Source organism: Thermobia domestica, chromosome 9 (assembly GCF_964235325.1).
Source record: "Thermobia domestica chromosome 9, izTheDome1.hap1.1, whole genome shotgun sequence".
In the NCBI taxonomy this organism is placed as follows: domain Eukaryota; kingdom Metazoa; phylum Arthropoda; class Insecta; order Zygentoma; family Lepismatidae; genus Thermobia; species Thermobia domestica.
In genome coordinates this window covers 16,396,078-16,416,906 of record NC_137462.1, presented here as the reverse complement: position 1 = coordinate 16,416,906, position 20,829 = coordinate 16,396,078, and the positions used below count along the sequence as shown (strand labels likewise).

The 20,829-nt window shown below is 34.2% G+C and overlaps 1 protein-coding gene across 1 annotated transcript in view; it reads right to left on the bottom strand.

The window, feature by feature from the left end:
• The window catches only part of LOC145693916 (SCO-spondin-like), a 131,963-nt gene that overhangs the window by 13,920 nt on the left and 97,214 nt on the right, over positions 1–20,829 (bottom strand). Inside the window, exon 6 of the mRNA XM_081770077.1 lies at positions 6,054–6,095. Within this exon, the coding sequence (XP_081626203.1) occupies positions 6,076–6,095 (20 nt within the window). The 3' untranslated portion in view covers positions 6,054–6,075. The remainder of the gene's footprint in view (positions 1–6,053; positions 6,096–20,829) is intronic.

The following is a 20,829-nucleotide window of genomic DNA, read 5'->3' as shown; positions in this document are numbered from 1 at the left end:
CTTTCTGATTTTCTTTTAATAACACCTTAACGTAGAAGTACACAATACAGTTACGATTCATAAACATTAAAATATTTACTGGAATATGACAACAATAAAACGTGCTGGAAAAAGTCTAATCTAAGAGTACACATACTTAGTTACGGGTTACTATTAAAATGAAAACGAAAATCTAAGATTAAAGCTTAAAAAAATTAACGTTGATTATAAGTGTAAAGTTTCGTATTCTGCGCATGAGATTACGTACTAAGTTTCAATGACAAATATACGATATATATATAATTAAGAACTAAAAATTTTCTTATCCTGGGCATCTCGATACATTCCTTTTTTATTTTTTTTAAAAAAGAAAACCAAATATTAATTGTAAATAACACGTAATGACATATTTAAGAATTTGGAAAGTGGGAAGGGATTCTAAAAAGATTTTTTTAACATCTTAAAAAACAATAGAAATATATTATAATGCCAAAACATCTTCCCACTAGCTGGGAGTACGGAAATCGCGCCAAGATTTCAAACCGTTTTCAGATAAGTACGGTTCCCCTATGTATGTGAATACATACTAAATTTTAATTATAGACATACAACTATATATGTAAGTAACAACTAAAATTTTCTGATCCTGCGCATCTGGATAAATTCTTCTTTTTTTATAAAAGAAAATCAAACATTAATTGTGAGTTATACGTATGATAACATGTTTAGAAATTTGGAAAGTGGGAAGGGATTCTAAAAAGATTTTCTTTTTTTTAATGAAAAACAATAGAAATATGTTATAACCAAAACATCTTCCCACTAGCTGAGGTACGGATATCTCGCGAAGTTATCAAACCGTTTTTGGCTAAATACGGTCCCTCTACGTATATGATTACATACTTAATTTTAATTATAAACGTATAACCCGTAAGTACTATGGACCGTCTCTCAGACCGCTGCGACTTTTCATACCATTATATTTTCCACATCTCACTACTACATGTCGGTCTTTTCGTCTACCTTCCTGTCTAGCAAATGGTTACATATTATGAAGTTAGTGTCATAATTGATCCCCTGTGTGCGGTGCTGGACGGGTCGAGCGGTCTCACAGACGTACTATAGTAGTTACGTGAGTATTTTGCTGATCAGTTGTCTTTCGTTTTCTACTGATTATTATCAGTGTTGTGTCTTACCGTGTGGCACGTCTTGTCACCACACATCAAATAATGACCCAGAGACTGGAAAACCTGAAATAATCACATTTTATAAGATGAGTAAAGGCGGAGTGGATACTCTAGATAAAAAATGTACAGATTACACATCAAATCGTCGAACAAGACGATAGCCATTGACAATTTTCTTAATGCTAGTGGATGTTGCGTGTGGTGTCAATGCGTATGTCTTGCATCAAGTCTACCCTAAGTCCGCATTGATGACAAGACTTGATTTCATGAAAACGTTGGTAGAAGGACTTGTTAAGCCTCACATAGAACGTAGATTGTTCATCGGACATCTGCCATGTGAGCTGAGTTTTTCAATCAAGAGTATACTACAGCTTGAAAGTGAGTTTCCCACCATCGCGCACAAGGAGTTGAAAAGGAAACCATAGTCTTCTCTCCACTGAGTTGTGAGAGGAGAGCAAAGATATTCATTCGTGTCAGCGGTGTGGGGTACCGATTTCCTTGCAGTGTAGAAAAAAAAAGATATAAATGCCTACCTGAAGAAAGTGCATGCTGTCCGAAAAGTTAGTGCGGTACTTTTTTTTACCGACAAAACGTATTTTCTTTACTTTCTCCATTTTATAAGAAATAAAATTAAGTTTTATTGGTAACTTTTCACTACAAAAAAAGTAAGAGTACAACTATAACAGTACTTTCCTGTAAGTTTAAAAAAGCTAAAATTCCATGTTTTTTTCTCCGATTTTACTGTATTTTTTATTCTCAGTGCATCTATAAGGACAGTGCATTTTAAATTAGTGTTATTTTGACTACATAGAAACTGAGAAAAAAATTGAATATTTCAACAATTACAATTTTAGAATAACAATGAAAGCATTGTTGCAAATTTTGACTATGTTCTCTTTCTCATTGTTTTAAAAATAAAGAGCATTTCTTACATCGTGAAATTCCTATGTTTTATTTTTCTATAAGCAGCTAAGATATGTAGGATATCATTTTTAAAAATATGCAATAAAACTACTATTCAGAAAATGTGAAACAACAATGCGGTCTGACAGACCGTTCCATAGTAGTTATGTGATTCTTTTCGTCCATAGTACTTAAGGGATAACTATATATATAAGTAACAACTAAAATTTTCTGATCCTGCGCATCTTGATACATTATTCTTCTCTCTTTTTTTAAAGAAAATCAAACATTGATTGTAAATAACATGTAATAGCATATTTAAGAATTTCGAAAGTGGGAAGGAATCCTAAAAGATTTTTTTTTAATTTTAAAACACAATAAAAATATATATTATAACGCCAAAACATCTTCCCACTGGCTGGGGATACGGAAATCGCGCCAAGATTCCAAATTGCTTTTAAGATGCAATTCCCCTACGTATGTGATACGTTAATTATTTACTAAAAGATCTAAATTCAAACATCTGAAATGAAAACAAGAAAAATTAATAATATTAAACTAATAGTAAGTCAGTGATAAGGTTTGAAACACAAATGCACAGCTGACTGAGGTATGAAGTGCTACACGGAGCAAAGACAAAAAGAGGAAAAGAATTAATCAGCTGTATATCACCCGCTATTCGTAACCATAAACACAGGTGGTCGAAAATGCAGTGACAATGTTATCAAAATAAAGAAAGAAAACGTGTTATCTGCTCTTTTCCGAACCGTTAAGAGCTGGAAGCAAAAAGGAGTTTTTTTTAAAAAAATGCGTAGTTCTTCTTTTCGTATCCAGGTATTCTGATCAAAAACTAAAAGCAAAAAGAAAGAAAAATGAATACATATTCTTTCTAACAGTTGAAAGAAAGATTAAAAAAATGTGTGGCTTTCCTAGAAGAAAAATTTGTATCAACATACAGTCTTCGTTACCTTTTTTTCTTGTCCTATGATTACTATTTCTACTTTGATAATTACGGTTTATTCGTCTATTCCTAGAGTGATTACTACTAGGTACAAATCTATGCTTAATGTTGCACAAATTGCGGTTCCTGTCTAGTATGTGATAACTCAGGTTACGTGGCCGTGATTTACGACTCCTTTTGTTTATGTTACTACCTTTTCGTGTACGATCTTGGTTCTGATTCCCTTTAAATTTCATATTGTTTACCCTCTGATCTTTGTATTTTTGCTTATTACAATAACTATAACCTCGTTTGTGCTTTTTCACTCTGTGGTTAGTGGTAGTTATTCTTGTGCGCTTACGACCTCAATCGTGTACAATCATATGTTCGCAATTGTCACTACTACTACTATTAGGGATGTTATTAGATTCTGAATGAATAAAATCATTGTCAGATTTCTTACGAGGTTGGTTTAGACTACCTGTCTCTGGTTGGAGTTCAGATTCCTGCGTTTCCTTTTCCGATATTTTGTTTACATTAGGAATAACAGTCACTAACTGAGGCTCAAATTCCGGTGTTTCGTATCCAGTAGGAACATCTGACTCTAACTGGGGTTCGCATTCCGGTGTTTTGTTTTCAGCATTTTCCGTTTGCTGACTATTTTCATGAAACACGTCCCGTAAACCGTCTAAGTTTTGCCCTAATTCGCTCTTTACCTCAGCAAAAGTCTCTTTAATTTCAGTACGGTAGTCTTGACTTTGCTTTAATAATTTAGCAAACTTTTCTTCGTTTTTATATTCTTTTTGTAAAAGTAAATCTAGTTTCTCATTAAATAAAGCTAATTCTGCTTGCGTGTATGGCATCTTGAACAAAATAAAATAAGCTATCACAAAAACATGATTAAAATCACCTAAAAGAGATTTTTTTTGGTACTGAGCTGAAAGAGAAATGGTATATTAAAATATTAATATTATATGTATATTTTAGCAACAACGGTCTCGATTCGGGTCGGTAGTTCGGGCGTCATTTATTTGTAATCGCCCAGCGTTCGGGTCCCTGTTCGGGTGCCATTTATTTGTAACCACTTCAGTTCGTGTCGCTGTTCGGGCTTCCATGTATTTGTAACCGTCCTGAGTTCGTGGTCTCTGTTTGGGCGGACATTTATTTGTAATCGCCCTGTATTCTGTTCGCTGTCCGTGGCTCGTGGTACTGCCAATAAGTATACTCCAGATACTTTAACTTACCTGGACAGGACGATGAAGGACCTCTCCAAGAAAGGTTACAAACTGCTTCCAAAAAGCTCGTCGGTCTCAATAATGAGATGAGCATTAGGCGCCGAGAGGTTCGGGTGTCTCGTCTCGAATCCCTCACGGACGATCAGACGGTCATCCAGACCGTAACGCACACAAACATCACTCATACAAACAACGAAAACACACTGGATTAAAAAACACTATACTTATTTATTAGAGCACTAGTATATAAAAAAATAATAAAAAATAACGAAGAGAAATGAACACAACACTGAACACTGAGGATGTATAACAATTTTAGTCGCTGAAGTCACGCTTTGCCCTTTTCGGGCAATATAGCCCTTTATATATATATATATATATGATTACGATTCAGATATCACTACAAATTCTTCTCTCACACCCTTGACACACTTGGGGGATTAGCACTGGGGAGAAGTTGTCTGGATCGTACCACGATGAATCCAGTTGTTACGCTGAACAGTCCTGCAGCGTAAAGGTGAATGTTCAGCAAATAAACGAAAAGAAGATCTCCACAGTGGAATACTGATATTGGAGGGCGCGTATATAAATTTTTAAACGCACAAGGTCTGCGGACCTGGGATTTCACTAGTTGGGGGCTAGCCGTAAGAAATCGTCCTTCACCGGCTAAATAGCTTGTGCCCCTTCACAAAACTTAACCCACGCAACGTGCGTGGTGGCTGCGTACAACACCGGAGTCGAACTCCTCGAGCATCCAAGCTCAAGCTACGGGTTGCAATGGTCAACGGAAAAGTGTTGGCAGTTCATTTCAAAATTCACTCAGTGAACTCATCTGTATGCACATACAAACAGAATATGGAAAACAATTTACAAGGAAAATGTTAATTTTAGTCAACTGCCTATAATGCACTAGACACGGCGATAACTTTGGCGTAAGAAAGTACAGATAACGGACTGCAGAACAACGCAGTTGGTGCCACTTTGGTTGCTGGAGCATCTGGTCAGCTCGTATTTCTCTAATCTAATATAATGTTTCCATAAGCGATTAAAGAAAGCACTTAATTCAGTTCCCAATAACTATAGAATATATAGTGTGTATATAATAAGTCAGGGAGAAACACTGAAATGGTTAGTCACTAACTGAAATGTTCTCAGCAAAAGCAATGTTTAAATATATATATGAGAAAACTATGAAAGACTCCTTTGTCCAATTGTGTGGGAAAGAAGCAATTCCCACCAAATAAAGAACTTATGTGCGTTGTAGAGTATAAAGTATAAATCGAAAATAATAATCACTGTCTTTACGAAATATACAGAGTGTCCACAAAAATCCTTCTATAACCTGGTAGTGGTTATACCACACTCAGCAGAAAAGCGAGTTACTCTTCAATGCTTTACCAGCGATCGAAGTTACCTCACATACCTTGTTATTGTAAAGGAATCTGGAAGAATTTAGATAAGTATCGGATAACAAAACATGCGTTTCGTTTCGGATATCATGTGTACCGTATTTGCCAATTTACTTTTTTGTATTGTTTTTTTGTTTCGCGATGTAAGCTGTATTTCTTTGCTCTTTTCTTTGTTCGGTAATTATGCTATTTAGGTTATTATTCATGCATCTATTAGGTATCAATATTTGTAAATATTCAAATGGAAAAATCGTGTTCTCATTAACTTCAATTTGATGTGATTCTAAAATTCCCATTTAACAATTTTGCTTGTAATTAATGGTTTATCCGACTCCGTTCTCAGTTATATATTTGCAGAAAGCTAACAAGAAATTGCTAAATAACGTAAAGAATCATTCCTTACCATAGCCACTTTGAGGTAATCCTTATGCGCCAATTGGTAACGCTGGAAAATGAATAAAAGTTAGGCCATATGGTTTCATGTTTTCCTTGTGCAATTAGAATCAATAAACATATTTATATTAGATGGTAAGATTACCTTTTTATCTCCTTTGAAAGGTGTTACTAAAATTATATCACACACAGCCAGATAATTACTTTTATCTTATTTAGTAAAGGAAACAAGTTTCAGTCTCAAGTGCGTTCTTAAATAGCTTCGAATGTATGTCCACTTTTAATAATCACGTAGGGTAAAATAAGCACTAGATAACCAAATAACAAATCAAATATATCTCACCCTGCAATTCCTGAAAGTTAAATACATAAGAATAATTAATAATATCATAATTGTGAAGACATGAAATTGCAAGTATAAAATTTCTATGTTAATATACTGAGTACCAAGCGGCACGAATCAGTATAAATTTAGAGCTCCAAGTATATATTTTGCTAAGTGTTATGATTAATATAGAACTGGAAGATAAAGAACAAATTTAAAATCTATTCCCATTTCAAATTTATAAATATTTCATATGTAATTTAGTACACAGTGCATAGTAAGTATTTATTGAGCAGGCAAACAAATTTCCATAACAACTGAGTTCAAGAAATATCAGATTTACCTAGTAAGAATACACAAAGTTACATGGGAAGGAAAGGTTCACTGAAGCCCGGAAATGTTACCTTACTTTCCGGGAAAGAAATAAAAATAACCCACAAGAAACAGAGTCTTTTCATTCACAAACGAATAATATCAGCAATTGAACGTGTTGAATTTGTTAGTGATAGAATTTCTTTTATTACTCTTATAAACACTAAGAACACAAATACCCTTAAGAATTTTACTTTTCGTGTGAAATTATTGTTTCAATTTTACATTCCCCAGGAGAAGATAACGATGGCAACAAAAGTGTGATTTTTATAACAATGTACGGGTATTTGATTACCTTGCGTGATGCCAAATGACAAATATGTTATTAAATTTCAAAGCGAAGTTAACACAAGAGTGTATTTTCAAATCGACTATAAGAAGCCAAAGTCTGAAAAAAGTGATGACAACAGCATTAGAATCTTGAACTTTGCAACATTCAAAATCCTTACCGTCAACAGTACAAAATTCCCTAATCGCGACATTCATAAATATATTTTCACCTCATGAGAGGGAAAAGCGCATAATCTAATTGATCCCGTTAGTATACAGTAGAATACAATCTAGTAAAAATGATATTCAGTCCCTCATAAAAGCTGACTATGGCAGTGATAATGTTAGCTACGGTAGTAGTTGAAATGTTATCATTGAATCAAGGAAATATTCGACGTCTGAAAACGGAGACCTTTAACCAAACAATTAGAGGGGAGTCAATTAGAGGAGAGTTTTCATATTGAAGTATTAGTATGTTCCATGTTTTAGAAGGTTTGTAGTGCTGTTGTTAATAATACTTGGAAGTAAATTAAAGCATTACATTTTCCACAAAAGGAAAATAAGGAAGTAAGTGCCATTGCGTGCGGATGTGTGGATAGTGCGCACTTATAAACCACTATAAAACCCGGGATTACCGTGGTGCTGAACTTTGCCGCTTTCACGGATTAAGGGTAAGGGTGGTGGTATTATTGTGTCAGAATTTCGTGTTACTCTAGTTGACGACTTTTAGGATATTTTTATGAATCCAGTGTGGTTCTTGTAACTTCCAATCAGTAAATTGAACTTTATAATCAAAGAACGAAAAAGGAAGTCTCTCTTGAAAAATAAAAATTGCTGGCTATTTAAAAGAGCGATAACTGTAAGTGTAATGATCTTGCAAAACGTATCTTTGTGTGTGTATGAAAGGCCTGGAAAAAGAAAGACATTGATATTGGAGACACATAAGAGAAACCAAATCCTGTAATCAGGACACTTTAACAGACAATACATCATAGTAAAAACACGTGAAAGGTGTAAATAAAAATCTCTCTTAAAGTGGGGATTACGGAAAGAATATTATTGTAGGTATAGTGTGACTATAAAATACGAACTGGTATTAGAATTTGGTTAACTAGAACAACTAGTGACCCAAATCTTAGGTTTCCTCCTAATAGTTTGAGAATCACCACTAGAAGACTAACATGAGTAAGTTGGACGAAAGAAGACGCAAGAGTAGTTTTGGTAGTTATGAAGAGATGATTATGGCCAACTTAAATCAACGCCCGAGAGGTGCAAACAAACGACGAGTGTCAATTCCCCTCTCCCACAAAGATCACGAGAAGATGGTGAACAAGAACAAGAAAACTTATGTTCCTAGAGTGTGGTAGACAGTTGCTGTATAGGTATGAGTAATTATCAAGAAGCACTCAAGTTTATTGATAATACACTCGACATAAAAAATGATAAAGGCAAAATAGATGCAGTTAAAGAATAAATAACAGAATGGCTCATCTATCAATTCAGGATGGAGGGAATCATTGATGATATTAAGGAAGAAAACCGAAAACTAAAGGACGAAAGCGAGAAACATAAGACTAGACTAGTCATTGCTGAGGAAAAAATAGAAAACGAAATACTGTTTCATGCACGACTGCCGATCCCAAAACAAAATCTTTTGTAGTGATAGTAAAAAAACAAGAGCAATTAAAGAAGCAATGGGCAAACTAAAACCAGTCATATTTCTAAAAGAGAAGGAGAATGAGTCCACCAAAAATCTTCAAATCAAGCTTGTGAAGTCTTTTAATCCAATTAAGGAAGGAGATAAAGATGTTTCTGTCCACTCGGTTGGTGGATCAGTGATCATTGAAACAGAAACTAAAGAGGATATTGAAAAAATATCAAAAAATATAAAGGTGATAAAAGAATTCAAAATTGAAGAAAAAAGGAAGAAAAGACGATTGATCATTATATACAACGTACTGGCAGAAATGAAAGACGCAGATATTGTGTCTACAATTATCGAGCAAAACTTGGAAGATAACGATGTAGAATTGACAAAGAAAGATTTAAAGCTGCAATTCAGAATAGGACCAAAGAATGACATCAAGTGCCATTTGGTAATTGAAGCACCCAATGAAATCTATAAGAAATTACTTCATACAAATAGGGTATATCATCTATACGAAGCCTTAACAATCAAAGATTACGTTTCAATTCCTGATGCCTTCGTTGTCTTGATTTAAGACATACACAAAGGTTTTGCAAGGATGACAAATAATCTTGGACAAAAAAATTTGTGGACAAAAAATATAAACAAAAACACTGTCCAGAAAAAGGTAAACAAAAAGTTTGTATACCTTTCCTAAAAAGAAAGAAAAAGCATACGGCTTCCAACGAAAATGAATGCCTAACATACCAAATGTTGTATGAAAGATAAGTATCCCAAAATGACTATGGATAAGCGTTACTTAGAACTGATATTTAGACTACAAATTAAGACCATCCTAGAAAACAAGAGAAACAAAACAAACATCGGGAAGACAGGCACTGGGAATCGTAAAGAAGGCTAAATAGGCTAAATATAGATGAACATGTAATTTCGGGTATCAATCTCTATGAATATAGCTTTGACAATATAGAACGTTATGCAAAAACTGTATGGATACAAACAATAGGGAAACTTTTTCAATTGTACATTTAAAAGCTAGAAGTATACGATATAAAACAAGGAATTACGAAATTAGGAATAAAATAAGGAAACTATAGCCTTTTTAGGCAAATATTAAATATCGGACCAGGCTGGAAGATAACAGCACAAGCCTTATAGATCATGTATTAGTAAACGATTTAAGTAAAGTGGTATCTGTTAATAATATACTAGCTGATATAAGTGACCATAATATATTAATATGTAACATCATATTTCAACGAGTACAATATTATGTAAACAATATGGAACATTCACGTTTACCTAGAAAATATAATAAACTAAATAATTATATGTATTTTAGGAATACAAAACTTTCTTTAACTACTAATTGTATTGATGAACAATACGGAAAATTCATAAACTGTATGTTAGAAGGAATGGAAATATCTAAATATAAAAGTACATATAAGGTCTTTAGGAGAGGATATAAACCTAAGTCTCCCTGGATAAGCGAGGAATTGTTAAGTGAAAAATGAGAGATTTATATTACTCTTTAATTAAGAAATTCTCAGATAATATAGATATACGTAATGACTATAGAACACTTAGAAATGTGGTAACAAATTCGAGGCAGCAACTAAAGAGCGACTATTATCACAAAGGAATACAGGAATTTTTGTCTGACAGTAGAAACTTTTCGTGTGTTGTTAAAGAAATATTAACTAATAAGATAAACAATGATATAGATTGTATGCAATTGAAAATAGGAAATACCTTAGTTGATAATGAACGTGTACCAAGTGTGTTGAATGATCGTTTTGCAAATGTTGCTAAAACACTAGCATCAAAGATTCCCTCACTGGAAAATACAGCATTGAATACGAATATACCATACAACCGTTCATTCTTTTTTACGCCAGTTATCTATATGGAAATTACGAGAATTATTAGTTCTCTAAAGAAAAAAGAAATCAGATAAAAAATGGATTACATAATGAAATTTTAATAAATTGCAAGCAAACATAAGCCATACTTTATCTGTATTAATAAATCTTTCTTTTACTCTAGGCGAATTTCCAATGTGATGTAAAGTTGCCAAAGCGATTCTAATTTATAAGAGTGGAGATAAGTCAAATCCGAATAATTTTAGGCCAATATCAGTATTAAGCTGCATTTCCAAATTAACTGAGAAATGTGTAGATAATAGAATGGAAACTTATCTAGAGCCTATAAATTATTTTTATAAGTGTCAGTATGGTTTTAGGGAAAAAGCAAGTGCCTTAAATGCTGTAACTGATACAGTAGTAGAAATTCAAGAATGGTTGGATAACAATAACCTTGCTGCAGGATTGTTTATTGATTTAAAGAAAGCATTTGATACACTCAAACATAACATCTTGCTTCAAAAGCTAGAAAATTTATGATTCAGACGTGTATGTATTTCAAGGTTTAAACGATATTTGTCTAATAGGTCACAAAGGCTCATTCCATGTGAAATGAACCAATGCCATTTGCCCTTATGTCATGGATTTTCTTCATAATTTTTCTTTGGGTAGATACCTATGAGAAATGACCACAGGAATATTTGCAGATTTTTATCTCTTAAACGGACCTCAGGAAAAATAAATTAAAATCTGGCATTTTCCGAGACTTCTGCCGCGGAAAAATCGACACGTAATGTTAAAAATTCTGTAACTCCCTTATTTTTCGGCCAATTGAAGAGCTTCTGGTGTCAAATTAAAGCTAATAGTCTCTACTATTCAGAACTACTGTTGAATCAGAAAAAGTGGTTCATAGAAAAGAGATACAAACTGTGAAACACAATTTGTTTGATTTATATGTGATTTTTGTAAAAAAAAAAATCATATCTGCTAAATCACTGAAAACACAACCTCCACATTTTTACCTCAGATTCACCTAAATATGTATGTTCAATAGTGCAAAAATGAAAAGGGTGTTTTTTGTGGTTTGTCAGTAAGAAATTATAATGCAGGGACACGACTTATGGCACGTTATTAACATTTAACATTAACATGTTATTAACTATAGAAATGTTGCATTTTGTTGGAATGTTTACTACATTGGTTACATTTGGCTTGGTTGAGATGAACGCGTAACGTGCAAAAATTAATATATTGAAACATTATTTTATGAATACGGAAGGATATCATAAATATTGAAGGAAGTCAATTGCAATGACATTCTCGCTCACTCACTCCCCATCACACATACCCACGTTACTATTATTAGTGGGTCTAATGACCCGGTGCCTCACGTGAATTTCAAAAATTGCGCCGTATAGAGTGGATGGCCGCCATTTTGAAAAAGTTTGCCGCCATTTTGAAACTGTACATTGGATCACTTGATTGTTAGATACACCAAATTTTATATGTCTTTTGCTTCTATTCTCAAAATTTCAAGTCAAAATACTGAAAATTACGACCTGGAGTGTAGATGGCCGCCATTTTAAAAATCGACCGCCATTTTGAAAGTTGACATTGCTCCACTTTAATGGTACGCACAGTAAATTGTATATGTCTCATGCTTCTATTCATAAAATTTCAAGTCGAAAACCCGAAAACCGCCCTATAGCGTGGATGGCCACCATTTTGAAAATCTGGCCGCCATTTTGAAATTTTACTTCTGTTCTATTCTATAAAGCAAATTTCGAGCTTCTCACGTTTCTTACGTCAAAATTTCGTGTTAAAAGACTGGAAATTGCGCCGTAAAGAGTGGATGGCTGCCATTTTGAAATTTTACTTTTGATCACCGCTAAAATCTATACAGCAAGTTTAGGGTATCTCGTAGTCCTATCCTGAAAATTTCGTATTAAAATACCGAAAATTGCGCCCTGTAGCGTGGTACAGACAGACATACAAACAGACAGACACAGGAAAATCCAAACGCAGATCGAGTCCAAGTAGGAGCCTCACTGACGTTCGGCAATTAGTTTATATATATATATATATATATATATAATGTTACTGAGTAACTGTTATTTGATATTTTGAAATTACTCTAACAATGTTACAAATGGAACCAGGTGTCCAGTGTTCGGTTTGCAGGCAGTATGAGGAATGTGAGGAAGTTCCAGACAGGAAAGTAACTTCCGTGTGTGATATGAAAGCAAGTGATGTGGAACATATCAGACTTAGAGCCAAATGTTCTGACTTGAAATTTATCTGTGATTTCCATTTAAAGTAATATTTATCTCTTTATGAAGACAGGCAGAGAACATGCATTGATCCTTTTCAAAAGCATAAGAAAAGGGTAGTGAAAAGTTTAAAATCTGTTTCGCTGGCATTTTCCAGAAGATTTACAGATATTGAACTAATTCCTGGCACAAAATTGTGTATATCTTGCAGGAAAGCAGTGATAGCAAACAGCAGCAAATCGGACAGTGAAATCAACTTTGATTCTGATGACGCTTACGAACCAGATGAATCTGTCTCAGAAAAACTTAATAAAGCGTGTGAATTACTTAACAGTTCACCACTGAAAGCTACCAAAAGAAAAGTGGAGAGAAGAGGCACATACTTAACACATAAGGCTAGTCGTCTTGCTGCCAGTTTCACAGGGTTAGCAGCAAACGCTTTTTGGTACTGAAGGGCCCCAGTCCTGTAAGAATGAGGTGGATGAAGACAAAAAATGCAAGGATTGTGAAAGTCTGATGGAGAGACTTTGCGCAAAGTTTTCTGCCAGCAGTGTTGATGAGAAATTCCAAATATTAATCCTTGTCCCTGAATCATGGAGTATTCAAGACACAGTGTCTTATTTCAATACCACTGTGTATTTAGCAAAAAAAAAGCAAGGAAAATATTACAAAATATCACGAAATTTTGAGGTAAGAACCGTGAGACGCTCGAAATTTGGTTTATAGAATAGAACAGAAGTAAAAGTTCAAAATGGCGGCCAGATTTTCAAAATGGTGGCCATCCACGCTATAGGGCGGTTTTCGGGTTTTCGACTTGAAATTTTATGAATAGAAGCATGAGACATATACAATTTACTGTGCGTACCATTAAAGTGGAGCAATGTCAACTTTCAAAATGGCGGTCGATTTTTAAAATGGCGGCCATCTACACTCCAGGTCGTAATTTTCAGTATTTTGACTTGAAATTTTGAGAATAGAAGCAAAAGACATATAAAATTTGGTGTATCTAACAATCAAGTGATCCAATGTACAGTTTCAAAATGGCGGCAAACTTTTTCAAAATGGCGGCCATCCACTCTATACGGCGCAATTTTTGAAATTCACGTGAGGCACCGGGTCATTAGACCCACTAATAATAGTAACGTGGGTATGTGTGATGGGGAGTGAGTGAGCGAGAATGTCATTGCAATTGACTTCCTTCAATATTTATGATATCCTTCCGTATTCATAAAATAATGTTTCAATATATTAATTTTTGCACGTTACGCGTTCATCTCAACCAAGCCAAATGTAACCAATGTAGTAAACATTCCAACAAAATGCAACATTTCTATAGTTAATAACATGTTAATGTTAAATGTTAATAACGTGCCATAAGTCGTGTCCCTGCATTATAATTTCTTACTGACAAACCACAAAAAACACCCTTTTTATTTTTGCACTATTGAACATACATATTTAGGTGAATCTGAGGTAAAAATGTGGAGGTTGTGTTTTCAGTGATTTAGCAGATATGATTTTTTTTTACAAAAATCACATATAAATCAAACAAATTGTGTTTCACAGTTTGTATCTCTTTTCTATGAACCACTTTTTCTGATTCAACAGTAGTTCTGAATAGTAGAGACTATTAGCTTTAATTTGACACCAGAAACACTTCAATTGGCCGAAAAATAAGGGAGTTACAGAATTTTTAACATTACGTGTCGATTTTTCCGCGGCAGAAGTCTCGGAAAATGCCAGATTTTAATTTATTTTTCCTGAGGTCCGTTTAAGAGATAAAAATCTGCAAATATTCCAGTGGTCATTTCTCATAGGTATCTACCCACAGACAAAATATGAAGAAAATCCATGATGTAAGGGCAACCATAAAATCTGATATTGGTTCATTTGACATGGAATGAGCCCAGTATGTCTTAGTAAATTGAAAAGAACGTGATAAGGTTCAAATTGAGTATGGTGTTCGACAAGGATCCATATTGGGACCCTTACTATTCTTAACTTATGTAAATGGTGTTCATCTGCTTAATCTAAGATGTAGAATAACTTTATTTACTGATGATAGTGCTATATTCAATACAACTATTACTATGGAGGAACTGTAATCATACATTAAAGTAGACTTATCTACATTATGACATTGGTAATGCGTAAACTCGTTATCATTAAATTCAGAAAAGTCTCATTATATAATTTTTCGCAAGCTGTTGTTAAAAATAATTCTCTCCAACAAAAGTGGTATTAAGAATTTATAGGTGAAAAGAGTCGAATACACTACATATTTAGAGATAATAATAGATCAATATCTAAATTGGGAATTACATATTAAAAATATAGAAAAGAAAATAACATCTATTTTAAGTATTATATAATCTTTAGAAAAACAATAAAAACGAACTTTAATAAAAAAGTATATATTTGCGTATTATTTGGGGACATGCTAATAAATAAGAATACAACCACTCATAATATTACAAAAGTAAACCATTAGAGCTATGTATGTTTGACCTATGGACTATACAATGAGAGTTATTTATGAATATGAATATGAATATGAATATGAATATGAATGAGTCTTTCGATTTATTATCTAAAATTCAATCCTGTATGCATGTCTATAATGTACTTTCAAATAATATACATATTAATCTACTTCTAATAAAAAAGAAAGAACTACAAAATTATAATAGTAGAAAAAATAATGATATTGATACTGATAATGTTAATACAACAAAGTATGGTATAAATAGCGTTAAGCATTACATTACACAAACTTATAATATATGCCTAAAAGTATAAAGGATATAAAAGTAATACCTTTGTTTAGAAGACAAATCATAAAGCAATTTTGGATTAAATTTGCTGAATAATCTAGTGGTCATAAAATGATAAATGAAGACAGGGATAACAGATATATTATACATAAAAACAGCAAAAAGAAATACTTAGTCCTTCAAACTGAGCTATTGCTCGTTGGGAAAATATTTTTCATCTTCCACTTACATGTGATACCTGTCAGTCATAGGGAACTTGAAGGACCACTTCCCTTTATAATTTAGAAATATTAATTATTATTGGAAATTTGGAATCCTAATTTCCGTATATTGTGGTCTTTCTCCTACTTTTTTTTCTTTTGTAATTTTATTTTTTAAAGGATTTGTGTTAGTAAAAAGAGGTTTTGATTGTAATGGTATAGTATATTGAGAACAAATGTCGATACCTTGTATTAAATCTGTGTACCTTTTTTCTTTCTTCTTTTCAAATAAATAAATAATTCTCAAATATAAAAAAAATCTAGTACGCGAAATACAAAGAAACAAACCATACTTTGACCTGAAATAAAGTAAACTAGCAGCGAATTGAAAACACGTCAAACTGCGTTGGCTAAATGATCGAAACGACATTAGAAAACAATCACATTCGTTGATATCAACCAGGAAGCTTCCATACACTTTAGAACAAAGTATCACGATTTCTCGTACCTGACATCAATGAAGTTTGGTGAAAGCAAAGGCAAAAACATACGGGAAAGGTTTAAGGGTACCAACTAATTTAAGAAAGGTTATCTACCTTGCGCACAAATGCAGAAAAGAATATCGGAGCAAAACGTTTTGACACAAATACCACCTTGAATATAAGAAATGATTACCTTCGACATTTGCTTAACACGTAAACAAAGTTAGTGTTTGTAGACAGAGGAAATTGCACTCAGTCGACAGGCATGTAATAGAGTTCATTTGGACAGAAATGGAAATTGAAGCAATACTAATCTCCTGGTGTTGATAAAATTCTGGCTGAATTAATTTTAGCTGAAGAGTAGGAGTAAGATACACAAATTAATTTTCTTTGTCGAGAAAAATGAGAAATTTTCACTACAGTGCAAACAATCAAACATTGTATCAATTCACAAAAGGACGACCAAAATGATTGTAATAATTACCGTTACGTTTCTATTCTGCCAACGTTCTATATAATATTCTCAAGGATTCAATTTCGACTATTCACTGCGTACATAGTTGAAATTATTGGAGATTATCAGTGTGGATTTAGAGGAAATCGATAACTACCACCATGATATTAACTGTAGACAAATACTCAAAACTGAATGGGAATGCAATTTCAACGTATGTTAATTATTTGTTGATTCTAGAAAGCTTTATATTTCATTTTTCTCAGAAACAACATTCGACACTCTTACAGATATTGAAATAGCGAGAAGGCTAGTTAGATTACTTAGCATGTGTTTAAATATATCCGAAACTAAAGTCACAATAGGCTATTTCCCGTCCAAGAGTTTTTATCTCGGGAATGACTTGAAACAAGAGACACGTTATGGTTATTAAAGTTTTTTCTACAGTGCACTGAAGGAAAGTCGAATACAGGTAGAAGACTAAAAGATGAATGGCATTCAGTACGTTTGGGCCTATACAGGACATATACAGATACAGGCCTTACATAATTCTGATATAGGATGATGGGAGAAAATAGGGGCATATTTAAAGGTCTTATTAAGCAGTTGCAGCACATAAACTAACAACTTATAACAGAGAAAACAAGATGCAGGCAAATTCGGATGGATTGTAATACTGCAGATTAACGGTTTTTAATCTATCAAATATAGTTTCGACAACGTGGATATTTTCAAATATCTAAGTTTACTATTAACATATTATATACTTTGTAAGAAGAAATTAGGAGTCGACTGAGAACCTGATAAACATATTTTGTGATCGATGAGAATCAGGTTAAAATATATAATTAAAATGATAATGATGTGTGTTGCAGGCGTAGGAAAAAATAGGTACTATATCAATTTAGAGAGCTTTTGCTAACGCGACATTGCACCTCTAGGTTACGTTGGCAACAATGTTAGTTACTTATAGGTACTTATTTATAATTATTCGTTGTATAAATATGTATTGAAAGCTTCTTCTGCAATCAGCCAAGCTTTAACATGAAACTAGATATCGTTCCATTTCGATTTCAACTTTAGTTTTGTATAAAATTATAGGACACGTAGTCATAAAAGTAAATGCAGTATAAGATTATCCTTAAGTATATCTGGGAATCAAACCCCAAGTACCCCGCACCACTAAGGGTGCGCAATATCTGTTTAGCCACTTAGGAGCTCATAGAGTAGTATGACGTCTTACGTTTATTTTTCACGCACATTTTGTACATTGTGTAGTGTTCGCAATAATGGCGTATAAACTTCATTTGCCCACAATTTCGGCACCTTGTACGTTGGAAAATATTGACTTTTTCTTTCATCTTAGTGGCACGAATTACCTCACACAAGATCCACCAGTTATTTTCCAGCACCTTATACAACACACACACACACACACACACACACACACATATATATATATATATATATATATAATAAATACCTGAATTTCTAAACCCTTACTCTTAGATTAGCCACAACGTGACACGTAATACAGTAATATATGTCATAGATCTACGGAGTGGAATATGGCATGATTCAACTTCTAGGGCGCAACACTTTAAAAGAGAATAGAACAAGAAGTTCGTGTCGAAGTTGAGTGTTCTAAATTCCCAGATATCTGATACTTTTACATTAGAGATGAAAGTTCTGGCCATGAAACCGTTCAACTTTAAAGTGAGTTTCTCAAGCTACTAATCACAAGACCTCTTTTGTGAATTGGCTTATTCTTCATCATCATGTATTGAATTTTAAGCCAAAGACGACATATGAAGCCACTTAATACACCCAGACTTATAAAATGGGTTATGAGAGCAGCGAGACAACGGCACAATATGACATATTGGATAGCAGATAATTGCGACCAACAGTATCACCGAGCTGCCTCCTCATTACACAGTTAGGAGATGAACTTGTTTAAGTGCGAGTTGCAAATACACACATTCGTGATTATGAACAATCCAACAATATCATACATTTTTGTTAATCAGCAGTCCATTAGGAATGTTTTTGACACTTTTGAGACTGTGTAACCTATATTGTCCATCAATAACTATTTCTTTGTTCAATTTTGCCTGGTATGCTAATTGTGCCTAAGTCGCTTTTAATTTCAATTTTTTCGGCACATTTTCTGAAAATTTCCTTCAACACGTCTTGTCTCTCTCCGCAGTAATTTAGCTCGGAGTGTGATCGTAAATCATAATGGCAGCAATCTTTGGAATTTGGGAGGATATTTATGTTTACTATTTTCCTTCGCTCAGTTTACAATTTGCCTTGCCTCAGCACTATGATTGCTACATACAGAAGCATCACAAACACACTAACACGAAGATCGCTACATGACTATTCCCAAATCAGATATTTGAAATGTTTGCATTAAGTCGATATTGTCTAGATGCATATGAACATATATTATACTAACGAAAATAAATGTTTCTAAACATATATATAGTGGGGCAAGTCAAAAAATCTAAAAACACTTCATACAGGACACATAAGTTTCGCCCTCCACTATACAACACGTGTTGAGGTTACCGATCGTTTTTTTGTTTTCATTGTGTCACGTGGACCTTCCTTTTCCGTCACCAGTAACTAGTTCACCTGTGAGTGTCCTAGTGCGAAAGTGGTGCGGTAAAATGGATGACCTGAGAATTTCCAAAGAGGCATGATCGTTGGTGCCCATCTGGTTGGAGGCTCGTGGCAACAGTGGCGAACATTTTGAGGGTATCGAAAGGCACTGTCTCCAATGTCAGGAGGCCATACACAATTCATGGACAAACGAAGTCTGCAAAGCACAACATTATTCGAAAGACAATCCTGTCAGATAGGGACCGGAGAGATTAGAACGGATTGTTGTAGCTGAAAAGAAAACCACTACATTGAAAATTTCGTCTGAACTCAATTCCGGCCTGCAGAATCCGGTTTCATTGAAAACAGCGCGAAGGGAACCTCATAAAATAAAAAAAAATATGGTAGGGCCGCTATCGCCAAACCCCTGGTCACATCAGTAAAAGCGAAGAGAGGTATCCGGTGGTGCTAGGACAACAAGGCATGGACTCATAAGTAGTGGAAACACGTAATATCGTCCGATAAATGGGATTTCACCTTGCTTCCAACAACCGGTCGTGTTTACGTATGGAAAACACCGTCGCAAAGCTATGATGCAGACTGTCTGCTCCAAACTGTAGAGCATGGGGTGGTTCTGTTGCAGAATGGACAGTGTTTTTTTTCTGCAGGTCCTATCATACCCCTACATGGAATGATAAATGTTAAGGCGTATGAGGCCATTTTGGGAGACCATGTTGTACCCAGAGCCCAAATATTGTTCCCTGGTGGTGATGGCATCTACCGAGATAATTTGGTACCCTGTCGCGCTGCAAAACGGTGAAATCATGGTTTGAGGAGTAGGAGCAGGAGCTATCACACTTCCCCTGGGTGCTAGAATCACCAGATCTGAACATCATTGAGCCATTGTAGTCAGAGATAGAAAGACGTGTTCGGTCTCATTACCCTTCGCTAGGATCCCTTAAGGAACTAGAGCATGTTTTGGGGTACAATGGTACACAATTCCACCTACCACGATTGGCGATCTGTATACGTCCATTCGACCTCGCATCCAAGCTCTTTTGAACGCAAAAGGAGGCCCCACACCATACTAGGTATGATTTTCACACTTTTGCAAACGTTTTAGACTTTTTGTCCAACCCCTTTATAATAATGATTGATTTGCATTGTAATCGGATTGGTATCCTATTTTACAGTGATTGGTGTCCTATTTTATCCTATTCCACTTTGATCTGAAAGTTACCTATATTTTTGTAGTACTCCAAATGCTAGGGTTATTACTTCAAGAACTTTGACATGTTTAATATTTAATTTATTTTGGTAGGAGCAATTATTCTGAACTCTTCGCATAGATTTCCCAATGCTATAATTAATCCTCTGAAGTTAATGAAAAGTCTTATATGATGATTTTAATAGCTTTAGTAGTTATTGACGGAAGTGCAGTTTACTGCAGTTACTAAACCCTCGCTTCACGGAAATCTTTTCAAATAGAATTGTTAATTTCCTATCCTAAATTTCTCAA